At 41.2% G+C, this 17466-nt stretch overlaps 1 protein-coding gene across 2 annotated transcripts in view; it reads right to left on the bottom strand.

Annotated features, from left to right (window-relative positions):
- Positions 1 to 17466, bottom strand: part of LOC124138018 — an 84364-nt gene that overhangs the window by 30854 nt on the left and 36044 nt on the right. For both annotated transcript variants that reach the window (XR_007221734.1, XM_048397637.1), the window contains exon 2: positions 5024 to 5166. Coding sequence is in view for 1 of the 2 variants with exons in the window: in XM_048397637.1 (XP_048253594.1) it covers positions 5024 to 5166 (143 nt within the window). In the remaining variant the exon portion in view is untranslated. The remainder of the gene's footprint in view (positions 1 to 5023; positions 5167 to 17466) is intronic.

The raw sequence follows: 17466 nt of genomic DNA, 5'->3' as shown, positions 1-17466 counted from the left end.
TCAGATTACAGCACAGTAAGACATTAGCCTTTCTCCTATCAGTGAAACTAGCAAGATCAATTGATTTTTTTTGTTTTATGTTTTTCCTGCCAATACGCCACAAGAAAAAGCAGAAGGCAAAATAAAAAATGTCAGCATTGATAATGTTGATTGCAGGTTAACTTAAAAAATTTTGTCTTAAAAAATATTTAACAAATACAACCTATTTGGCAGAAAACTTTGAAATATTGATACAACAATTATAAGACATGTTCAAATGATTGACAACAAGCATGTGGCTTGCCCTTTTTTCACTCTTAGACTTGGAAGTTTACAACTTCTGACATGATCAAATAAATAAGTAGACATCATCTTGTACATACATCAGTATACACAAGTCTGATTTTACCGACCTACCCCAGACCCGTGAAGATACGGGGTAGAATAGGTCTTCAGCAACCCATGTACAATGTGTGAAGCCCATTTCTGGTGTCCCAGGCCGTGATATTGCTGGAATATTGCTAAAAGCGGCGTAAAACCAAACTCACTCACTCAGCAACCCATGCTTGCCGTAAAAGGTGACTATGCTTGTCGTAAAAGGCGACTTATATATTATTACGGGATCGGGTGGTCTGGCAAGCTGACTTGGTTGATGCATGTCATCGATCCCAATTGCGTGGATCGATGCTCATGATATCAATCACTAGATTGTCTGGTCCAGACTCGATTATTTACAGAGCGCCATCATATAGCTGGAATATTGCTAAGTGCAGCGTTAAACAACAAACCAAACCAAACCAAACCAAAACCTACCTACCTGGGATGAGCCTCCGTAAATAATACCTCAATTCAGTTTGATGACGTTTCAGTACAAAGATCAAGATAAACATAGTTGCTACCATTATCGTACTACGTATGAATCTCTCTGATCTGTCGCTATTCTAGTTGCTTTTCAAGTGATATGTTTCAAAAACAGAAATGCATTCCCAGAATTTTGTATATCACAAGGGAGTTTCTTATCATGCTTATGCATGGAACAGTTTGACGAGTTACCATTTGATGTCTACCAATGAGAGCGAAGGCGGAAAGGAAAATGATGGGGGATGTCACAATTCACCAATACATCAGTGCATTGATAATATTTCTCAGACGATATGATATGCGATACACACTTCCCTGTACCGATTCATATCTTAATCCTGTATCGTTGCACACAAAGAACAGCAATGGAATGACTTTTGGGGGGGGGCAAAATGGATACATTCTATATTTTAATAAACAATTTTATCATCATTAATTTATGCTGTATCTACATGGTACAATGATTTTAAATTCTCAAAGAATTCAGTTTCCACTTTTACAAAATATAACTGCTGTGTTGGGGAATGTTACCTGGTCATAACAGTTACCTGCACTACCAATGTTTTACCTGCACTGGTGCAGCTTGGATATAGCAAAATCGATCCCAGCTGACCAATAGTCGGGTTCCATTTTTCTCTGGCACACACAGTTTGGATGGTTTGTACATTCTAACATATCTACTTTGACATCAAAAGCAGTCATATCTGACGTCACATCAAACCATGATGGGACGATGGGGTAGCCTAGTGGGTAAAGCGTTCGCTCGTCATGCTGAAGACCCGGGTTCGATTCCCTGCAAGGGTACGATGTGTGAAGCATTTCTGGTGCCCCCTGCTGTGATATTGCTGGAATATTGCTAACAGCAGTTTAAAACCACACTCACTAACTCAATGTGATGACATTTTCACACATGACCATCATACAGTGTTAGAAATTGGCACTATTCTTGTACATGCTGTAGCCATTGCCAAACTGCCCAATAGTTAAGGTGTCATAAGGACTAGTAGAAATTTGACATTTGCAATATGTTATCATTTTGAGGTCTGACTAAAATTGTTACCGTATTCGACGTAATAAGCGCCCTGCTCTAATAAGCGCCCACGGCGATATTTATTAATATATTTGCTGGTGAACAATCCCAATTAGCACCCCTTCCAATTGATAAATGTACAAAAGACTTATTTATTCGCGTATAATATGCAATTAGATTCTGGAAAAATATGTCTGTCGTATATAAACATTTCAGGCTGTCAGCATAAACCAAGAAATTTATCTTTCAACTCTGTTTTTTTCCCACCAAAATAACATTCTATTAAGAGCCCCCTATTTCCAATTTTGAAAGCGCCCTGGGCGCTTATTACGTCGAATACGGTAGTTTCTATTGCTGAGACAGGCATACCTATTTACTGACAAATATGGCAAACTGAATTATGCATTCACAAACATGGTAAACAGAGAAGCAGATATTTGTTTACATATCAACCACCATGTTTTCATAGTCCTACCATTTCTTCCTGAAGCCAAAATAATGTCTGCCATTGTCAAAATTGCTATTACATTTCACACTGACAATTACAGCTTCCTTACTTCTGAGCTTCAGAACATATTCATTGCAGTTATGCCATGCCTGCAAATTTAATTTCATTACGAGCACAAAAGTGGGCTCATGAACACAAACAACAAACGTGGCGTTAGCTGTTAAAAAAAACACACTGATATTTGCATATTGATAAGTGATAACCAAAACCTGTTAGCAGGATATTTGTCTTGAATAACCATGATAACAGGAAACCATCAATAATTTTTGTTAGGAATTGAATGTTGATGTATTAGAATAGAAACATAATACATTTAGAGAATTCTACCTCAGTGAGTGGGTGAGTTGGGTTTACTGTCGCTTTGAACAATATTCCAGTTATATCACGGCGTGTCAGCTTAAGCATGTTAATGTGGGAGGAAAGCCCAAAGTGATGTAGGTCTTAGACGTTTACCACTTTGGTGAAATCCACAAGCATGGGTATGGTGTTGACAAACTTAGAAACATAATCGGGTAAAATCGGGATTTGAACCCACGACCATAGGTTCTTCCTCAATATCTAACATGTGAATAACAACACAGAAAAACAGTACAACTCTTAACCATGTTAACTGCATCTTCCTGAGGCAAGGGAATTAACTGACTATAAAAGTCCAGTTTCCACCCTTGCCGAACTAGGCTGCAGTTATCAGTAGAGGACGTAACGTGTAAGCGAGACAGGTCTCTCCTCTCGCGTACAAGTGACCAGCTGAGTGGGGGTCGCTCGTATGCGTGACGGTCTGCCAGTGGACCATGGATGTTGCACAAAAATGTCTCTCCAAGTGTTATTTATGAATATAATGGTTATGGAGTTATATCTTTGCTAACTAACGAGTCTATGTATAGTCCAATCGAAATCGTGTAATGAAATCAACATCCGGTTCATACAATCCAAAAGACAATCATATAGTGATTGATTCCTTGATAGGGTTTGTTTGTTTGTTTGTTGTTTAACGCCACACTCAGCAATATTCCAGCTATATGATGGCGGTCTGTAAATAATTAATTCTGAACCAGACAATCCAGTGATTGACATCATGAGCATCGATCCACGCAATTGGGATACGATGACATGCATCAACCAAGTCAGACCACTTGATCCTGTTAGTCGCCTCTTACGACAAGCATAGTCGCCTTTTACCGCAAGCATGGGTTGCTGAAGACCTATTCTACCCCGGAATCTTCACGGGTACCGTGGTAGGGACTGAGAGTGAAACCAATGAATCACTGATCACATCAATTAATACTACTAACACTCTACCTACAAATCATTCATGACCATCTTGTGTTATTCCGGGACAAGCCCCTCTCGTATCCATTTTTACAACTGGGTCCCGTCTAAGCGGGAATAGCTAACAGAATTGTCAACTCGTTGTGTAATGATTCATGTATCATGATGTATGTTTCCCCCATATATCTTATATATTCCAGATGCTATTTAACATGTTTAAACACATCAGGACTTTTGGTATTATACAGTATGATTGAACACATTTACCTGTAACTGTATCTAGGGTATATTTTTAGATGCAAGACATGTAAAATCAAAAATTATTCCTGAGGAATTCTTTGACTGAAGTACTTGAAGTCATACGTGCATTCTGATTGTTTTGTTGTATTTTCACACATAACATTCATCGATAGGGGGAAGAGTCTTCTACAATGCTACACACTCACTATTGGCCATAGATGGGCCATGCCATAGGCCCTAGATACCCCAACCAAGAGGCTGCCAATTTAAGCACTCTCGAATCATATGAGGGAACACAGTAAATTATCATGATTAGACTGCGATTTTCCCATAGAATGCATGACCATGCATGCTTGGACTAATTATATTTTAGTGATTTGTCACTCTTTGAAATAAAAAAAAAAAAAAAAAATATAGGCATCTAGTATGCCATTTAACAGGGCTCTGCATACAGTGAACCAAATAGGGGTTGGCTGGCTGTATGTACCTGTACCATGTGTACAGCTGGTTACTTTCTGCTATATTGTGATTTATATTTTCATTTATTAATCTGTCTTCAGAAATAAAGAATTTGGTATTAAAGCTCCAGAATTTGGTCTATATTGAAGGTGATTTGTTGATTTAAAGTTCTTATGTTATTCCTAACACATATGATCACAAACATATATATACCTACATGAATTAGACAAATCACTGATAAGTTCTATTAAATCTTGGCATAAGAGCTTTGATATATTATGTTACAGTATTTTCTCAAACAAACCATTCAGTAATGATGTAAAAATAATACATTAAACTTGAACTACATTACAAAGCAGGCTTTATGAATAGCTCTATAGTCAACTGATAATAATACGAATACGTTCTTTATTAGATCGGAAGGACACGTTTTATTGATCAATAATTGATTTTAGTCAATATCCTTTGGCTCACATGTGTTTTTCTTAAGAGAGTAATCGACGTACGAAAGAAACAGAAAAAAATATCCAAATTCCTGCATTCTAAGATAACCAGGAATCATCCAAAATGACGGAATCGAGTCAGTCTGTGGTTAAACTCGTATCTTGAAACGTTACAAACTGACCCATTTCTCACAAATCTGACAAATATATAGATTCCAAACGACATTTTTGTACCTCCATTGAGAAAAAGTGATCAGAGTAGATCCCAGCAGACGATTTTAGGAGTCTAATCGCATCTTTTTCGTCAAGCTCGGACATCAACATCAGGGTTGTAGCGACCTCTGTCGGCGAGCACCTGCTGAAGCGAGGGATCGATCCTTGAACAAAATAGAAAGGGAGAAATCATTGCAGTGTGTTTGTCGGCTTAATCCACAGACTATAACGATGTTGGGCTATTATGAAGCACTGACAGTAGATATCGACTTGAGGCGTCCTCAGAATTTGATTTTCCTTAAATATATCTATATAATCAATGTATCTAGATGTGTATAACTGTGTTCATTGTGTATAATATGTTACAATATCAGACAGGACACAGACAGACAGACGCACAGAGACAGACAGACAGACACACACACACACACACACGCACGCACGCACACACAAAAATATACTGCATAGGATTCAATAATATAATTCAATGTTACAATACATAGTGTGTTGTACAACAGGCAACAGATGTATTGATGAATACATTATCTCTCTAAACAGTAACACAGATATATTTGCACAAAGCTTCACAATGGAAAACACAATATTGGTTTGTTGGTTTGTTGTTTTACGCCGCACTCAGCAACATTCCAGCTACATGGCAGCGGTCTGTAAATAATCGAGTCTGGACCAGACAATCCAGTGATTGACATCATGAGCATCGGTCCACGCAATTGGGATCGATGGTATGCTTCAACCAAGTTAGCGAGAATGACCACCCGATCCCGTTAGTCGCCTCTTACGACAAGCATGGGTTGCTGAAGACCCTGGATCTTCACGGGTCAACACAATATTGAAAACGTTAAGCTTGGTGACTATATCCTCGTAACCAATCAACTGTTCACTGTAGCTAACGAGGACTAAATAATATAAAAGACAGGGGTGTTTCTTTATGTTCGTCACGTGAGGATCAAGAGAGGGCTGGGGTTCGTCATTAGTGTGAGGGGTGGGGCTGGGGCTGGGGCTGGGGCTGGGGCTGGGGGTGATGGAATGTGATGTGTGTGTCTTTTTTCAGACACCTTACATGTTAACTACGTCATTGGTCCATGTGCACTGTTTTCTTTCAAAATTCAAGTAGCTAGAGCATTTAAATAGCAAGCAACACACTTCTTTGAAAGGCATTTAGAAGTGATTCACATAAAGAAGAGAATATATGGATGTCAACTTCTTTATTATGAGGAACACAACGTTTCGGAAAATATGCCTACTCCTTCATCAGGTGAATGAATGCCATGAGGCAGAGAGCATATATATGTACATGTAAGGACAACAAAATTAATAAGATAACAAAAGGTGGAAACTAACAAAGGGTACAAGCTAAAAAGGGAAGCCAACAGATGATTGGCGCTGATAGGTGATTAGCAATAGACAATGGAAGCCAACACTTAAGTAATCAGTCCTAAGTAATGCCTCATAGCATTCATTCACCTGATGAAGGAGTTAGAACATACTCCGAAACGTTGTGTTCCTCATAATAAAGAAGTTGACATCCATATATTCTCTTCCTTAAGCAACACACTGTCGGCCTACACTCAATAAAGTGTACGGAGGGCCAGGGTCTGACAGTGGCCGTGGTAATACCAACAGCTGTCGGGCCAGCTTCGATTCCACTAAACAGTGTTAATCAGCGCTCAAATGACAAGCTGCCATTACCATTCATCCAATTACTGCATACGCCCTGGATGGAGGGCTGGTCATCTGGCCAGGAATCATTATAGACTTAAGAGATAGCGAGTGAGTAGTGTTTAACGCCGCTCTAACCGTATTTTACCATGCAATTTGATTTAGCAGATGTGGCTTACACCAAACTTGGTCCAGACACAGGCTCCTAGGGCCGATGTCGACAGTAAGATTCAGTGGTCCAGTTTGAACTGGTTTGTTCTTTGGACACATTCCCTTTACTCATACTACAGACCGACCCGTGAAGATCCGGGGTAGAATAGAATACTGTTAAACCCAGCTAGTAACGTGTTCTTCGAATCTTTATTCCGAACGGTGAACAGGACATGGAGTAATATCAAGGGCAACAATCACTTCATTATACATACGACCCGTGAAGATCCGGGGTGGAATAGGTCTTCAGCAACCCATGCTTGCTGTAAAAGGCGACTATCCTTGTCGTAAGAGGCGACTAACGGGATCGGGTGGTCAGACTCGCTGACTTGGTCGATGCATGTCATCGATCCCAATTGCATGGATCGATGCTTATGATGTCAATCACTGGATTGTCTTGTCCAGACTCGATTTTTTACAGACATATAGCTGAAATATTGCTGAGTGGGGCGTTAAACAACAAACAAACAAACATACTTCAGCTCGGTGAACCGGTACATGCTCATGGACTGATATTCAAGTTTAGCACCGGTGGACTGGTATTCAAGTTATAGCATCGGTGGTCTGGTATTCAAGTTATAGCATCGGTGGACTGATATTCAAGTTTAGCACCGGTGGACTGATATTCAAGTTATAGCATCGGTGGTCTGGTATTCAAGTTATAGCATCGGTGGACTGATATTCAAGGTATAGCACCGGTGGACTGATATTCAAGTTACAGCATCGGTGGTCTGGTATTCAAGTTATAGCATCGGTGGTCTGGTATTCAAGTTATAGCATCGGTGGTCTGGTATTCAAGTTATAGCATCGGTGGACTGATATTCAAGTTACAGCATCGGTGGTCTGGTATTCAAGTTATAGCACCGGTGGACTGATATTCAAGTTATAGCACCGGTGGTCTGGTATTCAAGTTATAGCATCGGTGGTCTGGTATTCAAGTTATAGCATCGGTGGACGGATATTCAAGGTATAGCACCGGTGGACTGATATTCAAGTTACAGCATCGGTGGTCTGGTATTCAAGTTATAGCACCGGTGGACTGATATTCAAGTTATAGCATCGGTTGACTTATATTCAAGTTAAAGCATCGGTGGTCTGATATTCAAGTTATAGCACCGGTGGACTGATATTCAAGTTATAGCACCGGTGGACTGTAATTCAAGTTATAGCATCGGTGGTCTGGTATTCAAGTTATAGCACCGGTGGACTGATAACTATACAATAGCTTTGGTGAACTGATATCGGTTGAATGATACTCATGTTATAGCACCGGTGGACTGATATTCAAGTTATAGCATCGGTGGTCTGGTATTCAAGTTATAGCACCGGTGGACTGATATTCAAGTTATAGCATCAGTGGTCTGGTATTCAAGTTATAGCATCGGTGGACGGATATTCAAGGTATAGCACCGGTGGACTGATATTCAAGTTACAGCATCGGTGGTCTGGTATTCAAGTTATAGCACCGGTGGACTGATATTCAAGTTATAGCATCGCTGACTTATATTCAAGTTATAGCACCGGTGGACTGTAATTCAAGTTATAGCACCGGTGGACTGAAATTCAAGTTTAGCACCGGTGGACTGATATTCAAGTTATAGCACCGGTGGTCTAGTATTCAAGTTATAGCACCGGTGGACTGTTAACCATACAATAGCTTTGGTGAACTGATATCGGTTGAATGATACTCATGTTATAGCACCGGTGGACTGATATTCAAGTTATAGCATCGGTGGTCTGGTATTCAAGTTTAGCACCGGTGGACTGATATTCAAGTTATAGCACCGGTGGACTGATATTCAAGTTTAGCACCGGTACTTACTTACTTACTTACTTTGGAGATTTAACGTGCGCTTTCCGACTGATGCGTATTTCGCACACGGGCCCGGCCAGGCCATTTAATGTGTTTCCGAAAGGGGCGAAGGTGGTCTGTGCAACCCAAGAGGGGGGTTTTAGGGGTTGCTTATATAGAATTTGGGAATTTTGAGATTTGGAATAGATGCCGATGGGATTGGGGAGGAGAACTAAGGGAGCTGGGTATGGTGGATGTTTGTTTGTTTATGTGATTTTGATTTGGTGAGTTATTGTGTTTTTAGATGCGTTTTATTAGTTCCGTTTTGATTAAGAATACGCCTAAGGCCTTGAAGTTTTCTAGTTTATTTTGTGGGTTTAGTATTGCTTCTAGAGTTAGAGCCTTGTTTAGATTGAGGGTGGTTTGTAATGCGGTTCGATGTGTTAGGTAGTGTGTGCAGTGGATGAGTGCGTGTTCTGGGGTTTCTGGTTGTTTGCAGTGTGGGCAGTTACCTGTAGTGTGTTTTTTAAAATTTTTTAGGTGGTTATTTAGGTTGGTGTGTCCTGTTTGGAGTTTAGTGATTACTCTATCGATTTTTTTGGATGGATGGAGAATTTTTGGTTTGGTTAGTGGTTTGCTGAGCACTTTTTTGATTTGGCTATTTGAGTTTAGATATAGGTTATGCCATTTTTTGGTGATTTTTTGCTTGTTTACACTTTTAATTTCTGATTTTGAGATGGGTAAGATATTCAAGTTATAGCATCGGTGGTCTGGTATTCAAGTTACAGCACCGGTGGACTGATAACCATACAATATCTTCGGTGAACTGATATCGGTTGAATGATACTCATGTTATCCCACCGGTGGACTGATATCCAAGTTATAGCATCGGTGGTCTGGTATTCAAGTTACAGCACCGGTGGACTGATAACCATACACTAGCTTCGGTGAACTGATATCGGTTGATTGATACTCATGTTATAGCACCGATGGACTGATATTCAAGTTATAGCATCGGTGGTCTGGTATTCAAGTTACAGCAACGGTGGACTGATAACCATACAATAGCTTCGGTGAACTGATATCGGTTGATTGATACTCATGTTATCGCATCGGTGGACTGATATCGGTTGACTGATACTCATGTTATACCATTGGTAGTCTGATATTCAAATTATAGCACCGGGGAATGATAATCTAACAAACAGCATCGGTGTACTGATGACATCGGCGGTTTGTTACAACTGCTGTAGCACCGGTGCTTTGATACTCGTGCATGTTATAGTCTTGATGGACTGATGCTCATGCTGTAACGTCGGTGGACTGACACGGGCAACTAACACGCCTGACCCAGACGTTGTGGTTTGTGGTGCTGTATAAATTTTCTCCATGTCCCTTATTCAAATTACAAGGACGCGATACACTTGTAAAACTGTTGTAGGACTGTTTAGAATCTCTGTGACAGGTATCCCACAAACACTGATTCAAACTTTCTGGGCAGCAAATTTTAGCATCTAGTCTTGCTAAGTGACCAAGAATATAAAAATGCAGATGTTTCACAGCCAAGGTGCAGGACTCCAGGACCTTCTAAACACGATCCAGGATGCTAGATTCACTCTAGTTGTGGTCCTTGGTCCGTCAGCGCCATAACGTGCTCGGGCCTTACGGATTGCGTTCTTGTTTAACTGCAATACTGTTGAAAGCAGCGTAAACCCCACCAACTCACTCACTCATGATACTATCTCTGAAGTCCATAAAGATTCCAGACCTGACCAGACGATCAGTCTCCCGTGTGGGCATGTGTAGTATCTTGATTACTTCATCCACATTTCTTGTGTATGGGCAGACATGGGGGCGTGTTCCTCGATATTTATATGCTACATATACGGACATATAGAAATATTTCAGAAAATAAACGACTCGTGGTTGTTATTTATCGCACAATAAAACACTGCAGGGAGAAAAAAACCAACCAGGGCACATTGTATGAGATATCAACATGATGTACGGCCTCGTTAAGGATGATGATAGGATTTAAAAATATTTATCCGTATTTAAATAATGATGACTCCCTCAAAAGAATCCAACCCCGGTAATGTCGGACAAGTTCATTTTCTATACGGGTGGGTATTTGCCGCATATTCCCACAAGCCTCGCGTCGATTACCTGTACCTTTTCTCCCATTACCGATTGTCATATCTCTTACCGCTTTTGGATGCGTGCGTTCAGCTATCGCGTTTATCTGCGCTGCCCAGTTAGATCTATGGGGAACAACTCACCAGACACTCCCCTCCCACAAATAATGTCGTCCAATATACGAAGTCATCAAGTTGCGAGCGCATGTTCGAATCTTCAGAAACGACGTCATGATAGAACAATGTTTTATCGTGAAATAAACCACGCTTCGTTCTTCATTTTTCTTTGCGATTTATCGCGTAGCTATCTTATACAGAAATATAGAAACACACTTACTCATACCACATATAACCCAGAAAACACACACACACACACACACACACGCATAGGCACACACAAACACACACAATCTATTCGGTTTCTTGAAATAAAAGTCAGTTTATTGTTGCACACGCATATTTGAAGGTAAGATCACATACAAAACATCCACGTCAAATCAGTAATACCGTGAGTTAGTGAGTGAGTTTGGTTTTATTCCAGTTCTATCACGGCGTGTCAGCTTAATGTGGGAGGAAAGACCGAAGTGATGCAGATCTCAGACGTTTACCACTTTGGTGAAACCCGTGAGAACGCGTCAAACCTAGAAACAGTCAGGTACCGGGATTCAAACCCACAACTGTTGGTTCCTGGCACGAACAAGGGATACAACTCTACACAGCGAAAAGCGTTGCTCCAACGCTGTACTGAAAGAAAAGTCCATGGATGTTCTAATAGGCAAGGCTATAGATATATGGACAGTTCAATGACTCCAGTCTCTTATAGGGACAACTTGTTCATTTTATTATTTACATAATCTAGAAATTATGATCTAAACCAATAATCATTGCCTTAGAGACTTGCGCAAGTCTACACAGCGAACTTCTGCGTCGTAGATGACTGGATCACCCATATGCTCCCCAATAAATAGGTTAATGAACGGCAGCACATGCTGAATAACAAACACCACAGCCATGGTGATGTGCCTTGTAACAAACTGACTAATATGCTGTTAATAGATTTATTGTTACTGGGCAGTTAAACTCAAGGATATTATTGAAGGTTTGTAAACGAACCGATCATATTGATTACACACTTCCGTTTACAAAAAAAAATCTAATTATTTATTGACGTAAGCGCTCTACCAGCGGTATGTCTGATCCCTGCTTGCAAGTAGCTTTACCGTGTTTTATGAGATGGTGGTATCAGGGATGCAAATGCCGTTTTTAAACCAACACCTGAGATACTCAAAGTCATCGAATATCTTTTAGAGGCCTTTACAAGTTATAACATCAGAGAAGACGGTATATTTACGGATTCATGGTCGCTGTGAAGGAATAAAGAATATGAAATTCATACGCCAACCCTGCCATGTCTGTGAACGCCAAGCATTGCACAATCATACATTACCACACTTTTAGTACCAGTCCACGCCTCAGTAAACTGATTGTTGGTGCTCATTTAAATATTTTATTAAACATGAGAAAAAAATATATGCTCATCTCGCACAAACGGTACCGAAGGATTGCAATGATTCCTAGAATGTGCGCATGAATATATTACGTCACAAGGTCACTGACTAGTAAGTCGAACAGTGACAACAGGCAACATAGTTCCAACAAAAATGTGTTTTTAAACACAGATTTTCGGTATCTAGACTATTATTTTGATAATTATAACAAACACAACGTATTACGTTGGTGGAAGGTGCATCTTAGTTAAACAACTTAATACACGTTCAAGATGTCCTTCGTGTTCAGTCATATCGGTCTGAACTAAGAATGACTTCTTAACTGAACTGTGATCTGTTGTCCCAGTAAGTTGTCTAGATGACCGATGGTTGATTCTAACTCGATTGCCGATTGACGCCATGTTGTAAACACTGAACGTAGTACCTAACTGATCTTTATTTTTTTCATATTTATCTGTAAACGACCCCAAAAGGTACTGTATTCATCCGTTGTTTTTATCCTGCCGAGAAACCTACCCATCATATGATATCTTATTTATCCAAATAGTTCATTGTTCGCCAACAGTGTGATAGTTTGGTTTACAAGCGCTTTTAACAGTAATGCAGTTATTCATGTAACCCAGCATTTGGCTACAAGAACTCGTCATTGGACAATAAATAAAAATATATATACCCCCTATGTATAAGTAGAGAAAACGACAAGATGACGCGTGACGCCCCTTTTCTCTACTTATATAAAAAAGGTGTTTAATGTTTAATTCCTGACCAATTACAAGTTCCTGTGCATTTAGCTTAAGGTAGGAAGAGTGAGTGAGTGAGTGAGTGAGTATGGTTTTACGCCACTTTTAGCAATATTCCAGCAATATCATGGCGGGGGACACAAGAAATGGGCTTCACACATTGTACCCATGCCGAGAATCGAACCCGGGTCTTCGGCGTGACGAGTGAACGCTTTAACCACTAGGCTACCCGACCGCCCCCTAAGGTAGGAAGAAACCAACGAGGACACGCATGGCGCTGATAGAACAAGGCCGAATCTGGAATTCGAACCCTGGGCCAACGACCTTCCACGGCTAAGGGGTGGCAGCGAATCACAGCGCCTTTGACCACAATGTCATCTGTACATCTTGTTATTCTCAGAAAACAATTCTCACCACACGCTATGCTATATCGACAACCGTGCCAAGGACGCACGCGGGAATAACAATTAAGGACACGTGAGTTAGTTATTAAAGACAAATACAAGTTCACGGCGACTCTGTGACATTCGTCATCATCAACCATCAGAGCAGCCTGGTTCGCTGGGTATGCGGCAGCGCAGCACACCCAGCGAACCAGGCTGCCATCAGAGGTGAATACACCTCAAGGACATTTCCTGAGTACATTTTGTTTTGGCGACGATACGCCTTCAAACGTAGGTAGGCACTTCATTAAATCGTTAACAACCTATTCAGCATTGTAGACGAAGCTCTTTTTCACAAATTACATAAATCAGCCCTATCATTTTCTTCATTAACATCGCGTATCGATGACAACGTATATAAAGACTGCTAAATTGAAATAAGGTGAGACGCTCGTTCAGATAGAAAGCCTTGACTTTGCGTCAGGCGTAGTGTTAATTGCTATCTCGCTGTACATCCGAATGATGAATGTGATAACAAGATGTCAATGACTGTGTTAATTAGCTCAGGCCGATATAATAATTAGGAACCATAATTACTGGACAGAAAGGTGTGGAACACCGTTTTTATCACGAGTGCTATTATACTTTCATGAGCTGTTTACCAAGGTGTATTAACGTATGACGCATCTCCCTTCATTAGAATTACAATGCTGACGAGACGGACTCACATACATACATAGTGTGTCGTGCCCATTATAGTGTGTCGTACAAGCCAACATAATAATCACAGTTTGTGTTATAAGGTGATAATTCTTGGAATCTCACAAGTGCCTGCACATGTCCTTACTCGTGAAATGAAAGACAAAATAACTGTTTGATGTCCTTCGTTCATGGTGGGGCCACGGGTGGCCCAGTCGTCTAAGGCGCATCAATTCGCTGTGCAGAGTTGCGTCTCTTAGGCACGCCAGAAAACTATGATTGTGAGTTCGAATCCCGGTTCAGCCCGATTATGTTTCTAGGTTTGTTGGCACCATACCCGTGCTCGTGGGTTTCACCGAAGTGGTAAACGTCTGAGACCTACATCACTTCGGGGTTTCCTCCCACATTAAGCTGACACGCCGTGATATAACTGGAATACTGTTAAAAGCAGCGTTAAACCCAACTCACTCACTCTAATTAAGCTTATTGTTTGGTGTGATTATGCTCAGTAGTCCTCTCGATTTTACATCGATACTGGAGCTCTTCTGAACCGACCGACTCCCCATTTCATAATGATACAAAAAGACCTGAGGGGATTCCAGGTTGTTTTTAACAAACAGGATCGGGTGGTCAGGCTCGCTGAATTGGTCAATGCATGTTATCCTATCCCATTTGCGTGGATTGATGCTCTTGATGTCAATCACTGGATTCTCTGCTCCAGATTCGACTATTTGCAGGTCGTCTTCGCATAGATTGAATATTGCTGACTGCGGCGTTGAACAACAAACAAGATACAAATAGAAGTAAGACAAGTTCTATGAATGAACAACTTCTTTATTACAATTAGTGCGACGTTTCGGTGTAGATCCTAACACCTTTATCAAGCAAGTGATCTGTTCATCCATTGAACTTGTCTTACTTTATCACACCAACTTCTACATGCCACTGAAAGAAGATACGAATAGGTCTGCTAGTACCTTAAACACCATTCTGTTTGTTTCACGTTACAGTCAACACTAGTCCTGCTATATGGTGGCGGTCTGTATATAATCGAGTCTCGACCAGACAAACCAGTGATGAGCGAGTGAGTGAGTGAATATGGTTTTACGCCCCTTTCAGAAATATTCCAGCAGTATTACGGCGGGGGGACACTAGAGATGGGCTTCACACATTGTACCCATTTTGGGAATCGAACCCGGTCTTCGGCGTGACGAGCGATGGCTTTAACCACTAGGCTACCCGACCGCTCCGAGGTGAGGTGAGGTGAGGTGAGGTGAGGTGAGGTGAGGTGAAGTGAGGTGAGGTGAGGTGAAATTGGGATTTAACGTCGCATTTGAGATTTTTGCACTTTCATAGCACGTGCGTGCGTGCGTGCGTGCGTGCGTGTGTGTTTGTCTACTTGAACGAATCTTCCCGAGTCAAGGGAGTTAAGTGACTGTAAAAGTTCAGTTTCCACCCTTGCCGAACTAGGCTGCAATTATTGAGTTATATTTTGGCTGGACTAACGAGTCTATGCATAGTCCAATCAAACTCGCGTAACTAAATCGAAATCCGGTTTGTAAACGACATGGATTTCAAAGCGCAGATTTCGATCGACCTCAGGATCAGATAAAAGGATACCTTCAATTTTCCAAAATTTTTCATGTCATGTCAAGTGTTCACGTGATTTGATGTACTTCGCGAGGTAAGACCCGTTTTATTACAATATATATCTTGATTATCGGTTAGATCGTCTTGACCTATGCGCCGCCATTTTGTTTGAAGCAAATGTAAGTGATATGAGAGGTGGAACCTGATTTGTCAATAGGAGGGACATAGAAGGGACATAACTCGTTATAGCCAATGGTGGCGCTACGATCGAGCCCGGAAATCCCAGCTTAGTTCGGCAAGGGTGGAAACAGGACTTTTATAGTCAGTTAACTTCCTTACCTCGGGAAGATGACTCGAACACGCCAAGACTAATGTCGGTTGTATAGTGCTAGTCCACTGAGGTACCATGCCGCAGTTTGAACATGAATACCCCACTCAGACACAGCACACTGATCCTAAGCCAACCTGTTCTTGTTTATATCATTAATGCCGAACGTCCGGCAATGTAACAAGATGTACCGTATTTCAACGTCTTTTGCCACGTCCGGAGATCGAACCACCGAACTTCCGCCCTCCGGACAGACACTCTATACACTGTAATACGGAGACGGTCCCATTGATGGAGACCGCCTCCGTGGTCTAGTGGTAGAGCGTCCGCCCGGAGAGCGGAAGGTCCGGGGTTCGATCCCCGACCGCGTCATACCAAAAGACGTTAAAAGATGGTACTTGTTGTTACCCTGTCTGGCGCTCGGCATCAAGTGGCTAAAACAAGGACTGGTCGGCTCAGAGTCAGTATACTGTGTCTGAGTGGGGTATTCATGTTAAACTGCGGCATGGTATCTCAGTGAGCTAGCACTATAAATCGGCATCAGTCCGGACTAGTACAAGTAGCCACACAAACACACATACGTACTTGCACTTGCACGTCGCTATATAAGTGCATTCGTCACGATATGGCTGAAATATTGCCGATGTGACGTAAAGCATTAACTCACTCACTCACTCACTATATAAGTGCAATAATCTTGGACGCGACGTTAAACCCCATTTCACCTCACCTCACCTCACCCATTGATGGAATATAAAATATATCTCTGATTAAAAAAAGAAAAGAAATAATTTCTTTAAGTGAGTCTAATTCCAGTAAGCGTTAACATATAAATCATCGTTACGCTTGCAGCATAGGCATGTTGCTTGTGGCCCACAACAGGAACAATCATCTCTATAGGCAGGCCTTGTTACGCAAGTAGCAGGATTCTGAAGCTTCTGATAATCAATATCTTTAACGGGCAGAGACATAGTTTGTTGATAGCAACCACGGTATTACGTAATGGTACAATGGGTCATACATCAATGATAATCTATCATCCAGTGTCACACGATAGGCCCATACAAGTCACCGTTGTTTCAATACAACATCGATACCGCAGTAACTCGGACACTCGCTGGAGAAGGCTATCGGCATGGACTTGCCCGTGGTAAATGGCATGCGATAAAACTGGGTAATGGGTGTATGATATTGCTGGAGTTCTGGAGGAAACAATTAGGTCCTTGGACGTCTTCCAATAGAGATTACGCCTGGATCATTAGAGGACATCAAATAAAGTAAACAATTTGACAGTTGTTTGTAAATGACCTATGAATGAACTTGCGATGGAATCAGCTTTTAGGAAAGGGGTGTGTGAGGGTGTGGTGCGTGTTTGTGTGTGTGTGGGTGAGGGTGTGGT

This window comes from Haliotis rufescens, unplaced genomic scaffold (assembly GCF_023055435.1).
Source record: "Haliotis rufescens isolate VD_foot unplaced genomic scaffold, xgHalRufe1.0.p SCAF_17, whole genome shotgun sequence".
Classification (NCBI taxonomy): domain Eukaryota; kingdom Metazoa; phylum Mollusca; class Gastropoda; order Lepetellida; family Haliotidae; genus Haliotis; species Haliotis rufescens.
Note: the sequence above shows the minus strand (reverse complement) of the source record. Positions and strands in the feature narration are given on the sequence as shown.